General features: G+C 38.2%; 1 protein-coding gene across 1 annotated transcript in view; it reads right to left on the reverse strand.

Annotated features, from left to right (window-relative positions):
- LOC306877912 (adhesion G protein-coupled receptor B1-like) overlaps positions 1 to 14,364 on the reverse strand; it is a gene marked incomplete at both ends in the record, with an annotated part of 68,122 nt that overhangs the window by 42,809 nt on the left and 10,949 nt on the right. Inside the window, 12 exons of the mRNA XM_079429951.1 lie at positions 266 to 409; positions 2,484 to 2,592; positions 3,038 to 3,106; positions 3,201 to 3,395; positions 3,481 to 3,587; positions 3,797 to 3,898; positions 7,319 to 7,648; positions 8,011 to 8,190; positions 9,584 to 9,751; positions 11,090 to 11,194; positions 11,657 to 11,731; positions 11,966 to 12,124. Coding sequence (XP_079286077.1) covers positions 266 to 409; positions 2,484 to 2,592; positions 3,038 to 3,106; positions 3,201 to 3,395; positions 3,481 to 3,587; positions 3,797 to 3,898; positions 7,319 to 7,648; positions 8,011 to 8,190; positions 9,584 to 9,751; positions 11,090 to 11,194; positions 11,657 to 11,731; positions 11,966 to 12,124 — 1,743 coding nt within the window. The remainder of the gene's footprint in view (positions 1 to 265; positions 410 to 2,483; positions 2,593 to 3,037; positions 3,107 to 3,200; positions 3,396 to 3,480; positions 3,588 to 3,796; positions 3,899 to 7,318; positions 7,649 to 8,010; positions 8,191 to 9,583; positions 9,752 to 11,089; positions 11,195 to 11,656; positions 11,732 to 11,965; positions 12,125 to 14,364) is intronic.

Genomic DNA, 14,364 nt, shown 5'->3' on the forward strand with positions numbered 1-14,364 from the left:
GCAGAGAAGAGACATTAAATTATTCAGAGAGAAAAAAGGGTAGATGAGTAGAATCAAGGCATAAAAATGGAATTTGCTGATTAAATCGTTACATTTGTTGAATTCAGGAAAAAATTTAAAAAGATTTCATAGTGTCCTAGATGAGTGCACAATGCAGGCCAGATTCAAACCTGTGCATCCCATATGAGAACCAAGACTTGCCATTAGGCTACTGTGCTTACAAACATATATGTGTGCAGTTGTGTGAGATCCGTGTGTTTCTTACCTGGTTTTCCAGTGACAAGGATGTTTTTAGCCACTCTGACTTTGTCCTCTGAGTTGCGAGCCCAGTCCACCATCCCCCTCCACCCCTTCATGGGGAAAGTGATATCTGCATTTCCTGCGACAGGCCGCTTGTGAATACTCAAAACTGGAGAGAGAATCCAGAGAGAACTGTAAGATCCATGGCAACACTAATCACTGCACAGCGATCACATCTCAACTAGGGAAAGTCAGACTGTCAGACGACTCCCCCATACAAACTCTCTCAGCTCAAACGCTTTCATTCTCTTATGATCTCAACCTTCTGCTGCCAGCCATATTCTCTGTACCTCTTCACGACGACAGCATTTTAATCACTGAATGAATTCCCAAAACTTGTAAAGGAGCCATTTTTATTTATGAAACTCGAAAAATAAAGCCATTTGTACTTTCATAAAGCCATTTGTACTTTTCAAATCAATGTAATGGAAAAATTTACATACCGATGGTTTTAATTATGATTTATACAGTCTTAAGACTTTCAAACTAACCAAGTAACCAACTAATTAATCTCAGCCTCAGAACTAGTGTTTACAAGATACAGGGCTAATATAATGACTTGTTAGACATCGTGTTTTTCTTCTACTAACTAAATAAAGTAACTGAGTAGTTTCACTTTTTTTGACAGACAGTACAGAGGAAATATATTTCAAATAATAATAATAAAAAAATCTTTTAAACTTTCTATTCATTAAAAAATACTGAAATGTTAACACAATATCCACAAAAATATTAAGCAGCTCAACTGTTTTCAACACTGTATAACCAGAAATGCTTAAGAAATGATAAACCAGTCATAAGTAGCACGGGTATATTTGTAGCAATAGCCAACAACACATTGTATGGGTAAAAAAATATAAATCTTTATTTTATGCCAAAAATCATTAGGACATTAAGTAAAGATCATGTTCCATGAAGATATTTAGTACATTTCCTACCATAAATATATTTAAACTTAATTTTTGTTTAGTAATATGCATTGCTAAGAACTTAATTTGGACAACTTTAAAGGCGATTGTTTTGCATCCTCATATTCCAGATTTTCAAATAGTTGTACATTATCTCTGCCAAATATTGTCCTATCCTAACAAACCATACATCAATGGAAAGCTTATTTATTCAGCTTTTAGATCATGTATAAATCTAATTTTCAAATAACTGACCCTTATGATGGTTTTGTGGTCCAGGGTTAAATTTTTGCATCGAAATCTAGGTTGGAGCCGAGACATTAAATTGCTTGGTGAAAAAGAAGGGAACTGGCAGGCTAGATTTGATCAATGTATGTGTGTGCTAATTGTTACTAAGTCTGTACAGTACTATTCATGTTCTTATGTTCAAGTTCTTGTGCATTATTTTCCATCTATTGATGAACGTGTGGTGTTACATATAAATCTGCATATCAAAGCTTTGTTTGGGATTGATGGGTCATTGCTGTAGGACAGGTGTTGTCACTAAGGGAGAATCTGAGCTCATGGGCAGCTCAGTGATTCAGAGGTAAACCGAACCTCTCACACCCCCTTTTAACCTCTGCCAGCTGCGGCCCACAATGTATGACCATGAAGGTTCATCTTCCCGCTGTTTTTGTGAACCTGGGTGCTGAGTAAACCATAGTCCTTTCTGTGTGCAGGAGAAATGTGCATGGATTAGAGTGTGATTCCAAAGCTATAGAAATGCCTAGAGCTATACATGTTTGGAAATCAGCGTGAGCAGCATATCAGAGACAGGGACAGCTCATGATTTCCAAAGGAATATTGTGTATTACTGCTTTCTGATGAGTATGAAAATATTCAAGGTGTGTGAGTAATAGTATTGGTGGTGATTTCAATGTGTCATCTGTTTCAGCACCATTAAAATTAAAATTAAAAGCACAAGCACAAAAAAGATGACAGCCATTTAAAACTATGAGAAAGGGTCATAGGTAATCACCCATGAAGATTTATTTACATCACCACACCTTGAATGATTAAAAATGGATTTTAAAAGACCTTTCCACAGTATTGGACATCATTCATCCGATGGTTAATTAGATTTCAGTAATATGCTTTATATTCTCCAGTTCTTTTTCTGGATAGCTTCAACTTCTAGGCTGCCTGTCCAAACATTCAACCCCTTACGTACATGACCATCATCCTCTGACATTATTGCAGAGGTGTGAACCTAGCTAAATGTCAGTGGAAACTGACCCAGATTGTCGGTGACCTCATAAGTATCCTGGAAGTCCTTCATGCGGAGACTGATGACGTCCACAAAGTCCTCCACTAGACGAAAAAGCTCCTTAACATTGGGCCCAAGCTGCCAGAAAGAAAAACATAGCTTCGTGTTAAAAATGTTGTTAGTTCTTCTTTCAATAGGCTATGTGGTTCTGTAAGTGGATTTTAAATGCTATTGTAATAAATATTATATTTTTCTAAAAATAACTGCTGAAGCTTAATGATATCCTTGCTTCAGAATGTAAACTGAAGCTTGCGTTAAGACATAAATTGTAAACTAACTAATGATCTAACTAAACAGCAGGAGACAAACAGCCGAAAGAAAGATGTGCAGCGAAGAGAAGAGAATTAGCCAATTAATCACCTTTAAAACCAGCTGAAACTTGCATAATTACTAAATGAAAGAGAGTTAGATGATGCCAACATTAAAAGAGGGAATGAGAGAAAGATGAATGAGTGAGTGGAAGAATGAATGAGTGAATGAATAAACACAGACATGGAGAGAGAGAGAGTGAAGGCTGACTCACCAGCTGTGCTTCCTCCCACTTCTCCCTGTTTTCCTCCATCAGTAAGTTACTCACTGATTGCACAAAATTCTGTGAACAAAACCATATGTCAGAGAAACATTCAGGGGCATTCTGGATCAGAACGGTTTTTAATTTAGAACTAAGCAAATAAGGCTTCACTAACCCTCATATCTGCATTACTGGGACTGTAGTAGGATCTCCTAAATATCTCTGTCATGTTTTTCAGTATGTCTATGATAGCCAGAAGGTCTCCACTGTAGCTTGTTCCATCACTTGATGTTACCCTCAGCTTGGTCATGACTTCAGATACCCCATCTCCCACAAGCCCTCGTTGAGCCTTGGACAGGTGATCTCTGGTCTGGAGTAGGTAAAAAAAAAAACATGCTTAGCTTTGCAGAAACCATCTTGGTTGTAACCTAGCTAGAGCTTTGGACATCACCTACCAGTGTTTGGATACTTCGGTAATCATTTGAGACGCATTTAATGTATGTTGGGTTCTCCCAGTATGCAATGCCTTCATCATCCAACGAACATCGCCGAAGAATTAGTCCTGCGTCAAAGAAATGGGTCGTCATTACCAGATTTTGAACAAGGATTGGTTAAAAACTGTATACTGTATGTTGTCTTGTTGGTTTTCTTCTTTAAACCAAGCTTGTGGAGCTGTCCATGGTCCTGAAAATGTCTCAGTATAGCTGAGAGGGTGATGACTGTTTAGGAAGTTATTGCAGCGTGTTCCTGTTTGCATGAGTCATGTCTTACCTACAGCATTCGGAGGGCAGCGGACAGCTGCAGTGTCCCCTGCAGGAGTTTTCTTCCAAACTACATTAGAGAAATTCTCCTCATCACAGATCTCATGCGGCTCTGCATAAAACCGAAGAAGTTAAAAAATGCAAATAACTTACCAATGCCACAAAGTAAGGTACAGAATTACAAAATGATTCTTGTTAAGTCTATAAGTAGGGTTAGGTGATTTGACCAAAAGAGTAACTGTATTTTACTATAAGTGTATATAATATTATATAGTTTTGCAAATAAGGTTGTTACAATGACAACATTTTAGATGCCATTATTATTATTATTTTTTTAATTGTCAATGCCATAGCAAAAAAACAAAACTAGCCTAAATAATAAAAGTTAGTGTTGGGCCATGTCTACCAAATTGGCATCAGATGATGTCTCCTGAGCACCACTGACAAACATCTAATCTTGTAAAATGTGTGGTAAGTACTGCCTCTCCGTAGTATAGGGTCCATGTGATCGCGAATCTCGAAAGTGAAAGCAAAAAAAGAGCAGTTTCAAAAAGCGGAAAGCGGTTTCAATGCCCTGCATATTAATAGTGGCTCCCTGATGCCCGCAATTTACACAACGATATAATTTCGAGAGAAAGTACTGAAATATTTTTTTTCCCCTCCCATCTCATATTTATTCCCTTTAGGGGTTCCGTAGGACATGTCATTTCCTTTCCGAACACGGAAATGGGATGCAGCGGATAGCGGGAGAGGGGTGGGGCTATGAATCACGATGCTGGCTCAACATTGTGACAATGGCATCGTCTATCGGCCCAACCCTAATACAAGCAAAAGGTTCAAGCCTACTGAAGACATGAAGCAGTTATATTAGGCTGCTGCCACTTTAAGACCTAATACACGGGTCTAATGTTCTAACTTAAGACAGACATTTTGACAACTTGAACAGAATATCCACATTCTTAGAATGTCTAATAAAATTATTGTACCCGGTCAGATCAAATATAAATAACACCAAATTTGCTGTTGTTGGCACACTTTGTAGAAAAAAATGCCTTCACAAAAAAAGGAGAAAGAAAGAGAGAGAAAGAGCAAAGGGAGGCTGCTAAAGGCAGTTCAACATCGTAAACATGAATTCAAAGCTCCAGCAAGCCAGCAGGTATATCATCATATAATATTTAGCAGTTTGTCACACTTTAATTATTGCTATTAATTATATTTGCCATTATAATCACTTGTCTTAGTTACTAGTAATTAACACATTTATAAGATTTTGATTAAAACCATATTAATAGACCGGTAATACTTAAAAAGGCGATGTAAATGTTCTAAATGAGCTGTTTATTAGTATTTATTCCATGGTCTGTTTGAATACTGGATTCTGATTGGCTAGCATGTATGCAGTATAACTGTTTAATGCACAGGTAGTTCCAAGTCAGTTTAATCACCATTCCATATTAATGCGCAGCTTTAATTGATGCACACTAACCAACGCACATCACACACACACACACACACACAGACGGAGAGAGACAGAAAGAGGTCGGAGATCGCAGATTGTGCTGCACACACACATAAACTTGTTGTCAACGCTTCCCAGCCATTTTTATTACTAAAATAAAAGATAGATACTAGATCGATACATTATATTCCCCAGCAACGAGGTGATAAAATCGCTGTTTTTAAGGTAACGCTAATTATTTGTAGAGAGAGATGCGCATACAGCAAGCAGGTACACACAACTATCATCTCTCTCTCTCTTGATCGATAACTACATGTTATGATTGTCAAGGTTTGGTTTCTGTTTAGTTTCCCTTTTGCCCTTATTTGGTTTTTCCTGTTCTAGTTTCCTGTCATTAGTTAATTATCGTTCATCCTCATCACCTGTGTTATATTAATTATTTTGTTTCCTTGTTTGGTCGGTCCCTTTATAAGTCCTCAGTTCTCCCTCAGTCTTTGTCTTGGATTGATGTTAGTTAATGTTAAGTTTGAATAGTTTGTTATTGTGTTGATGCATATTAAAGACCTCTTCCTCCTACTCCTCATCGTGCGCTCCTGACTACAACACATACCATAACAATAATTCATTCAAATAAATGTGGTCTTACCGCACTATTTCATCGCTGTGATTAAACTGTCAGTTTTACCCTTCCGGTCAAATATTGCGCTGCAAAGAGCAATATAAGTTTGAACTTGTCTATAACTTGGCCATGACCATGGAATAAGCGGGATAATCAAGGGCTAGCCATGCATTAAAGGATTTTAATGCACTTCGCGGAGGCAACCACACTTCGCTTCGCGTCGGGCGGTTCTTTGCCTCTACGTCGTGCATTAAAATCCTTTAATGCACGGCTAGCCGTTGATTATCCCTTACATAATATAGATTTATGCTGTATAATATTAAATGAGATGTCTAATACTTATACTTCCATTGAAGATGAGGCGAAAGAAGGCTCAGAGAGTGAGGGAGAGCACACTCTATCAAAACATCTACAATAAATTCTGAAATTATTACAGTGCTGTCTTCTCTGTTAATTGTACACTATCAGTATTTTTTTTTTTTTTTTTAAAGAAGTCTCTTCTGCTCCCATGTACATCAAAAACAGTAACATTCTGAAATATTTTTTACTATTTAATTCTATTTAATATTCTATTTGAATATATTTTAAAATGTAATTTATTCCTGTGATTTCAAGCAGATTTTTTTTTGCATCATTACTCCAGTGACATGATCTTTCAGAAATCAATGCAATATTCTCATTTGCTGCTCAAAAACATTTATTATTAGTATTATGTTGAAAACAGCTGAGTAAAATTGTTTTCAGGTTTCAAATAGAAGAAAGTTCAGCAGAACAGAATTGATCTGAAATATAAATCTTTTGTAACATTATAAACTCTTCATTCATTATAAAGTCTTTATCATCACTTTTGATCAATTTAAAGCATCATTGCTAAATAATAGTATTAGGCCTAATTTCTATATATATACTGACTCCAAGCTTTTGAATGTTTATAGTGTATAAGTGCTGATCTTTGGATATTTATATTCATCAAATAATCCTGAAAAAAAATCTACTCAGCTGTTTTAAATATTGGTAATAATAATAATAATAATCATCATAAATGTTTCTTGAGCAGGAAATCAGAATATTAGAATGATTTCTGAAGGATCATGTGACACTAAAGAGTAATTATGCTGACAATTTAGCTTTGATCACCAGAATAAAATACATTTTAAGATATATTCAAATAGAAACCAGTTATTTGAAATAGTAAAGATATTTAAAAAAAAATCTGTTTTTGCTGTACTTTGGATCAAATAAATGCTGGCTTGGTGAACAGAAGAGGCTTCTTTAAACAACATTAAAAATCTTCAAAAACTTTTGACTGGTAGTCTATATTTGTAACAACTGGATAATTTGTTAACAAGCACCCACCCCCTTACCCTTAGTGCCCCTTTTTTGGGTTTGGGCCACTGCCCCTCAAAATGTCTGTGCACGGCCCTGAGTTTTGGCTAAATACATGTTTGTCTCACCTGGACATCTCTTCTCGTTGCAACGTCTAACTTCCTCTCTGTCCCCTGGGCATGGCTCCCCCCCAAAAAAGGGACCGTAACACACTCTCTGTCTTTGCTGGCTTCCTCCACCACATGTTTTGGTACAACCAGCCCAAGAGCTCCAGAGCTGCCACTGGCCATCCACAGGACACTCTCGGAGGAAGCAGTCTCTTGTCTGACGCCACTCGCCCTGACACTCCAGACCCCCATATGAGGGCCCATTACACTCCCGAGTGCGCTGCATTGTTCCATTTGAACAGGACGAGGAACAGGAACTCCAGCTGGACCACTCATTCCACACGCCATCCACTATAGAGCAAAATACATAAAAGTTATATGAAGAAACTGAAGCATTTTCTACATGTGAGGATAGAGGATACAAAGCAATATTAGGTTAACAAAAGAGAGGAACTTAAAGTGGAGCATGATAAGGGGACATTACTGAAAGATATATTGCAGGAGAAAGAGAGAGGAGCATTGGGTTGCCAAACTCAAGTCAAGTCTACAGTAATTTAAAGGCTCACTTCATCACCATCATTTGCTGTGAACTTCACAATGGTTCCTTTCAATCTATTTCTCTACAGTGCCTCACGTTAGGCTTTAATTGTGCTGCTTGATGAAAGTCATTAAATCTGAATGAGAAAGTCTGTATTTAAAGACCCAAAGATCACCTGGGCATACAGCAATGTTGCAGAATTTGGTCTGTTTCTCTGGACCATCGCAGGGGTTTCCTCCAAACTGTGGCTGCTTACAGGAGCGAGTGCGGTCCCTGTACCCACGGCCGCACGTTGAAGAACACAAGCTCCATGGAGTCCACTCATCCCACGACCCGTGCACTGTAATCAGAGCGGCTAGGGTATGATTTATAGAGAGAAAATGCACCTTGACAACACACAAACACACACGCACTAGGGTAAAACTAGAGGGGTTCACACTGACAACGATCTGAATTAATTTATTTTTAACAGGAGTTGCCGATTTGCTGATGGCATAAGCAACTGTTTAGGATGAGATAAAGTTGACAAAACTTTATTGAGGGGCCACATAATGGGAAGACTACCAATAGGAGTGAAGGCATTGGAGCACATTGAGCAGTATGCATTGATCATTGTTCATCTTGTTCATGATATGATGTATTGCTGCAATTTTATGAACATTTTCCACTCCGTTTTTAGCAGCAAGAAAACTGATTCCCTGTCCAAACAGAAGAACATCTTATTTTTACCAGCAATACATCCTATTTGTGATCAGATGTTCAGAAGCTACAGCTATTTACATAGCACACAAATGATGTTACGACAGGAACGCCTAGGAAAGACTATGATACCCATGACGGTTCACTCGTATTGCTATAAATTGGAAAAAGTGCAACACACAATATGGCAGCTCTAGTAATTGGAGTGACGCCATCAAAATAAAAGAGTTGTTAGTCATTTTGCACTGTTAGACACTGAATGCAGAAACCGGAGACTCGTGTTAACAACTGTACATGTGCATTGGCATTGACAAACCAGAAATATACACGTTTAAATGTCAATTGAGTGTAAGAAACAACATTTACAAGATAATGTCAAATTTTTTAAAAATAAGTTTGGCAAGCAGTTTTTGAGGTTTTCTGCATTCGATTAGATCTTGCATGTCAGGATGCGCATTGCGAATATCCGCCATGTGAACTGACTTTCGTTCCAAGAGGCTTTGCTACTTGCTACCAACAATACAGCAAAAATAGCTGTCAGTGTGAACACAGAATTACGGGTAGCGTAAAACACAAATATACATGGAACTTTTAGTGTGCAAAATGTAAAATATTTGGCTGCAAGTTCTGAATGTTAAAGAGCTAATCATTCTTTTTTTCTGCACAAAGATATTAGCACTTAATACAACATTGTGCTTGGCTAGACACATGTTTTTATCTAGGTAACACTTTTGTCTGGCCCCCTGAGACGCTGAAATGGTAGAATGAAGAGATTGAGAAAGACTATCCTACATGCAGTGGGAACTATAGGGAGTTAGCTGACAATGCTGCGCTTAAACCCATTAACATCTTACCACGGCTCTCCAGCATCCAGGGTTGAGGGGGGAGCAGCCGTACATGGAAGCCCAGGAAGAGTTAGCCTCAGGTGGGCAGCGGCTGGAGGGTGAGTGGGCAAAGCTAATGGACCTGAGTGGACGTGGGACGGGTGATGGGAAGTGGATAAGGAAGATGGTAGGGGTGAGGAGAGGCCTGAGGTGGGCTGTGCTTACCTGGACACACAACAGTGTTATTGCAGGGTCTCTGTTCACGCAGCGGCCCGCTGCACTGTGTGCTGTATGGCACCGAGACGCATAAGCGTGTGCGGCTCTGCCAGCCCTCACCGCACGTGGTCGAACACACGCTCCACGCAGACCACTCCCCACCCGACGGAGGATCCACTGAGAGGGACGGGGGGAAGTGGGGGTGGGGATGGGATGGGGTAGGGTAGGGAGCAGAGGAAAGGGTAGGAAAAGGGCCAAAACTAATTAGCATGCAGGATTAACCACCTTATTTAACAGGGGACGATCTTTTCGTCGCTGACTCCATATCCTTAGCATTTACCCGTAATAGAAGTTCATGCTTTCAGTTTTGGGATATGCAAGTCAGCCATCTCTACAAGGATGTCAAAAGGCTACCCAATAGATCAGACTTTACTATCTGAGCAACTGGGAAAGCCAAGGAATCATGTAATCCCGAAGGAATGGGAACATAATAAATGTCCAATAGGAAGCACTTGGTTGTCTTGACAGTCCAATAGATAATATGGGCTGACATCGCTGTCCAATAGAAAGAGTTAGGCTATCATTACCATCAAGTTGAACAAAATGAAGAGTCAAGAATGTGCAATAAAATGATATTGAATGTCAAAATGAAAAGTGAAAAGGAGGGAAGGATTTCACCTCATTCTGACAACATTAGGGGCTTCATACTAAAACCCTACATAGACATATTTAATAATATGCATATACATGAGCGTTTTGTTTAATCTCTGAAACCATCAGTACACAACTTGTTTGTGTACCATTTAGTTTAGCAATTTGCATAAAATTGTGTAAATATTATTAATGCTGCTTCTGAAAGTAACATAAAAATTGGTAAAATCATGCACAACATTTTTGTAATATACTTTTTGATTCATAGAAAAACAGATTTTTTCTTTTTGATGTACAACTTAAATGTGAAGCCACAGCCTCCATTTATGGATTCACTGTGATTTCTGATTTGTAACACATTGGAATGAAATTTGTATTTATTGTATTTAATTGTATTTTTTTGAAGTGACAAGCTCACTTATAACTGTAAAAATTAAAGACAAATTCATGCAGTGCTCACAAAGAAAAGACAACATATTAGGGATTACATCATATTAGTCAAATATGTCTTTTATATTGAAGCATGCAAATCATACATCACCACCCCCAAGCAAGGTGTGTCTTGTTCTCGTTTGTTTCATAATATGAGGTTACGACCCTTTCAAAATGCTTTTAACTTCCTTGTAAGCAATGGTGTCCATGATTCATGGATATCTCGATGTTCCTCCATGAACCATGCCATAATACACATGACAAAGACAAACAAAACATAAATCACATTGACAGGAGCATAAAAAACAAGGCCATAGCCACATACGCATCCAGTCTACTCCCCTGTATGTGGACTAGTGGGTGAAATGGTTGCAAGTGTGTGTGTGTGTGACCCCAAGCTGCAGAGGAGGCTGATGCCACCTGTCTTCTTACCTGTTTGGGAAGACTGCTGTCCGCTGTGGGTCTTATCAGAGTCCTCTCGTTTACGGCTGTCCACCGAGCGTAGGGATTGGCTACGAGTGCCAAGTCGGCCTCTGCCTGCAGGATGGGGTGGGGTTAGCAACTACAGTCGAATTCTGATTGGGCAGTGCTGCGCGACCTGAACATCTAGACCAGCATCAGCCATGCTTGGGATTTTGTGTGAAGTTTAAGGTTACATAGCTGAGAAGTGAACCTGTTTTTGGTTTGATACTACTCTCCATGTGAAAGCGAGACTCTGTGAGAGTTTGGACACTTCTAGGATTATGTGACCTCGAAAACGTGTGCTTTGAACACCAAAAAAACGTCAGGAAGTGTGCAGAAGGAGGGCGAGATGGAGCGAGCAGTGGATGGCGGATGAAAAAATAAGCAGATCATGCGGAACGGAGACACAGACAATAGAGGTGAAGACATCTGCAGCCGATGGCCTTGACCATGGAGTGGATTATTTACTCATGGCCTCCATCCAAACTGAGTGAAGATCTACTCACTACAGTCACATTCAAACTGACTTGACCTTACCAAGCATGGCCTCTTGCATTCCTTTGTATTTCACTGGACTTAAACCCTTGCCTTTAGAGGAATACTGCCTGTAGCCTATGGGTCCAATGAAAAGCACACAAAAACGCTCATTCTATCATCAGTCTAACATTTCATAATCGTTATTGCTCTATCATTGTGTCACACAGGAAGCAGAACATCTTTTTTCACAGTGAAATGTGAAGAATGTAAAAAATGAGGTGTCAGATAGTGATAGAGAGAGAAAGCTAGAGAAGAAGTGGATGTGCAAACGGTCACGTGCAACGTGCATGAGTCTAGAATGCAACTTACCGATGCACGACTGAGAGTTGCAGGGACGACCTTCTTCTAGAACACCCTCGCACAGGTACGCCTCCTCAGGTGGTGATTGACAGGTGCGCGTGCGCGTCTGGACTCCGCCTCCACATTCACTGCTGCACTCCGCCCAGTTGCCCCACCCACTCCAGCCACCTGTATTAAACCCACACACAGACACGACCCATGTCCATGTGAGCCTAATTCCCAAGAAAAAGCCATTTATTAATACATTTTTGTGACACAAATTAAATTTCCATCCCTGCTAAGCAATAATGTTCTGATTTCATAATCCATTATGATGGCACTAAGAAGTAGAAATGGACCCATAAATACCAGTTGGATATGAGTCCCTGTGTTCTGCTCCCTCATGAATGTTTAATAGCAGACATTGCTGCCTATCTGATCCCGGAGGCCCGACAAATATGTATTAATCTGCATGAATAGAACATGAAGCTGGACCATGTCCAGCTGCAGACATTTTTAATTACTCACAAATCAATTGTACGGGGGAGGGTATGTAATTCTACACTCAGTGCCGCTCTACCCGGAAAATGAAAACTGAAATGAAAGTGAGAAAGAATCAGATACAGCCTATATTTAAAATGTCCATCAGAAGATTTTAGCATATATTACATGAGAATGGTTCATGCAGACAATGTAAAGATCACTTAATGGAGCCAATATTAGCTAAATGTCAGAGATAATAAAAGAAGAAATCTCAACAAACCAGTCAAAATAGAAAAAAAAGAAACCTATTTTTTTTAATGAAATGCTTAAAATCTAGATAAAAGATGGAAATCTAACTCGACAAATCAGTTAAAGAAAATCTAGTTAAAAAAATAAATGCTAAAAATCTAGTTAAAGGAAACACCAAGTGTTGGTTCATATATATTTTTAAAATGTATATATATATATATATATATATATATATATATATATATATATATATATTTTTTTTTTTTTTTTTAATTACTTTTTTTTTAAATAAATGTCAAGTGGTGTACGCATCACATAAACCAAAAAAAAAAAAAAAACTTAAACCTTCAGTTTTTTAGAAGGTGAAAATAAATGTCAAATATTATGTTATCATGTTATTTCGTTTATTTATTTAATTATTCATTCATTCATTCATTCATTCATTCATTCATTCATTCAATTGTTGTATTATAAATATCACAAAGTTTATAACATTTTAAACAAATCACAATAAATGTATGTCAAAGGTTTGGTAAGAATTTGTATTGTATTTGTATTGTATTTGTAGTATTTATTCACAGAATATTTATTGCATGCATACACAAAAAAGGTGTAGGATTTACTTTTCACTACAATTTTCACTCAGAAAATTCTAGTAAATTTCACAAATATTTATGAAGAAATGACGAGTGACATTTAATTAAACATGACATTTTCAAGTAAATGTAGACATTTTAAAAGTAGCAGACAAAAGTAGACAACACACACATACAATTTAATTTAATCACCAAACAATTTTAACTCAGAAATTGAAGCATGTTCATTAGGAGTGCAATAATATATATGAATTGTATATTTAATGCATTTCTGAATACCTTAATAAACCCAGAAAAAAAGAACATGGGTGTCACGCCATTGACCCTAATATCAACTGAACCCTTCCGACCGTTACATTCGAAGCATCCCTCATGCAAAGCCCAAGTTAATACATTATGCCACATAAAGGCCAGATATGAAAACAATTTATGCCTTTTCTGCAGCACTGATACAAATCTGCTGGCAAGCGAGTGCTGAAAAGCAGAATCAATATCTATTTGTTTGAGCAGGATGAGCGATTAATGGCAAATTGTTTACTTGGGGTGCTGAGATTGTCTTTGCTGCATGTTGCGTGAGACACATTCACCTGATAAAACATAACGGATTCTAATCTTCAATGCCTTGGCCTTGAATATACAATCAAATGTCCTCCTTGCACAGCAAGTGACAATCGCTTGCAAAATGAACCGAGACAGCTCTCAGTGCGCTGCCCTGATTAATCTCATCCACCAATCACGCTTCAAGTCAGATGGCTTCATCAACCAATCGCACGTGGCATAAACAGCATGCACAGCCAATCCCTGCTCCACGGGGGACCATAAGTGGTAAAAAATCAGTCCTAAATAAGCTTCTCAGCTTCTATTCTGAATGACTTCAACCTTATTTAAAACAAATACGTATAAGGAACAGTGGAATGAGTATTGTGAGAATATTCGTAAGGCAAACAATCTTTAGAAAAGCAAATAAGAATAAAAAAAGTTCAGATAGGAAAAAATAATACTTAATTTGGAGATAAGATCTCTCTTTGTGAAAAACGATGGGAGAGTATGACCTTTTTTTGGCTCAATAATCACAGGCTGAAGGAGAAAGGGGGAGGGGGG

This window comes from Barbus barbus (genome assembly GCF_936440315.1).
Source record: "Barbus barbus genome assembly, chromosome: 12".
NCBI classification, from domain to species: Eukaryota; Metazoa; Chordata; class Actinopteri; order Cypriniformes; family Cyprinidae; genus Barbus; species Barbus barbus.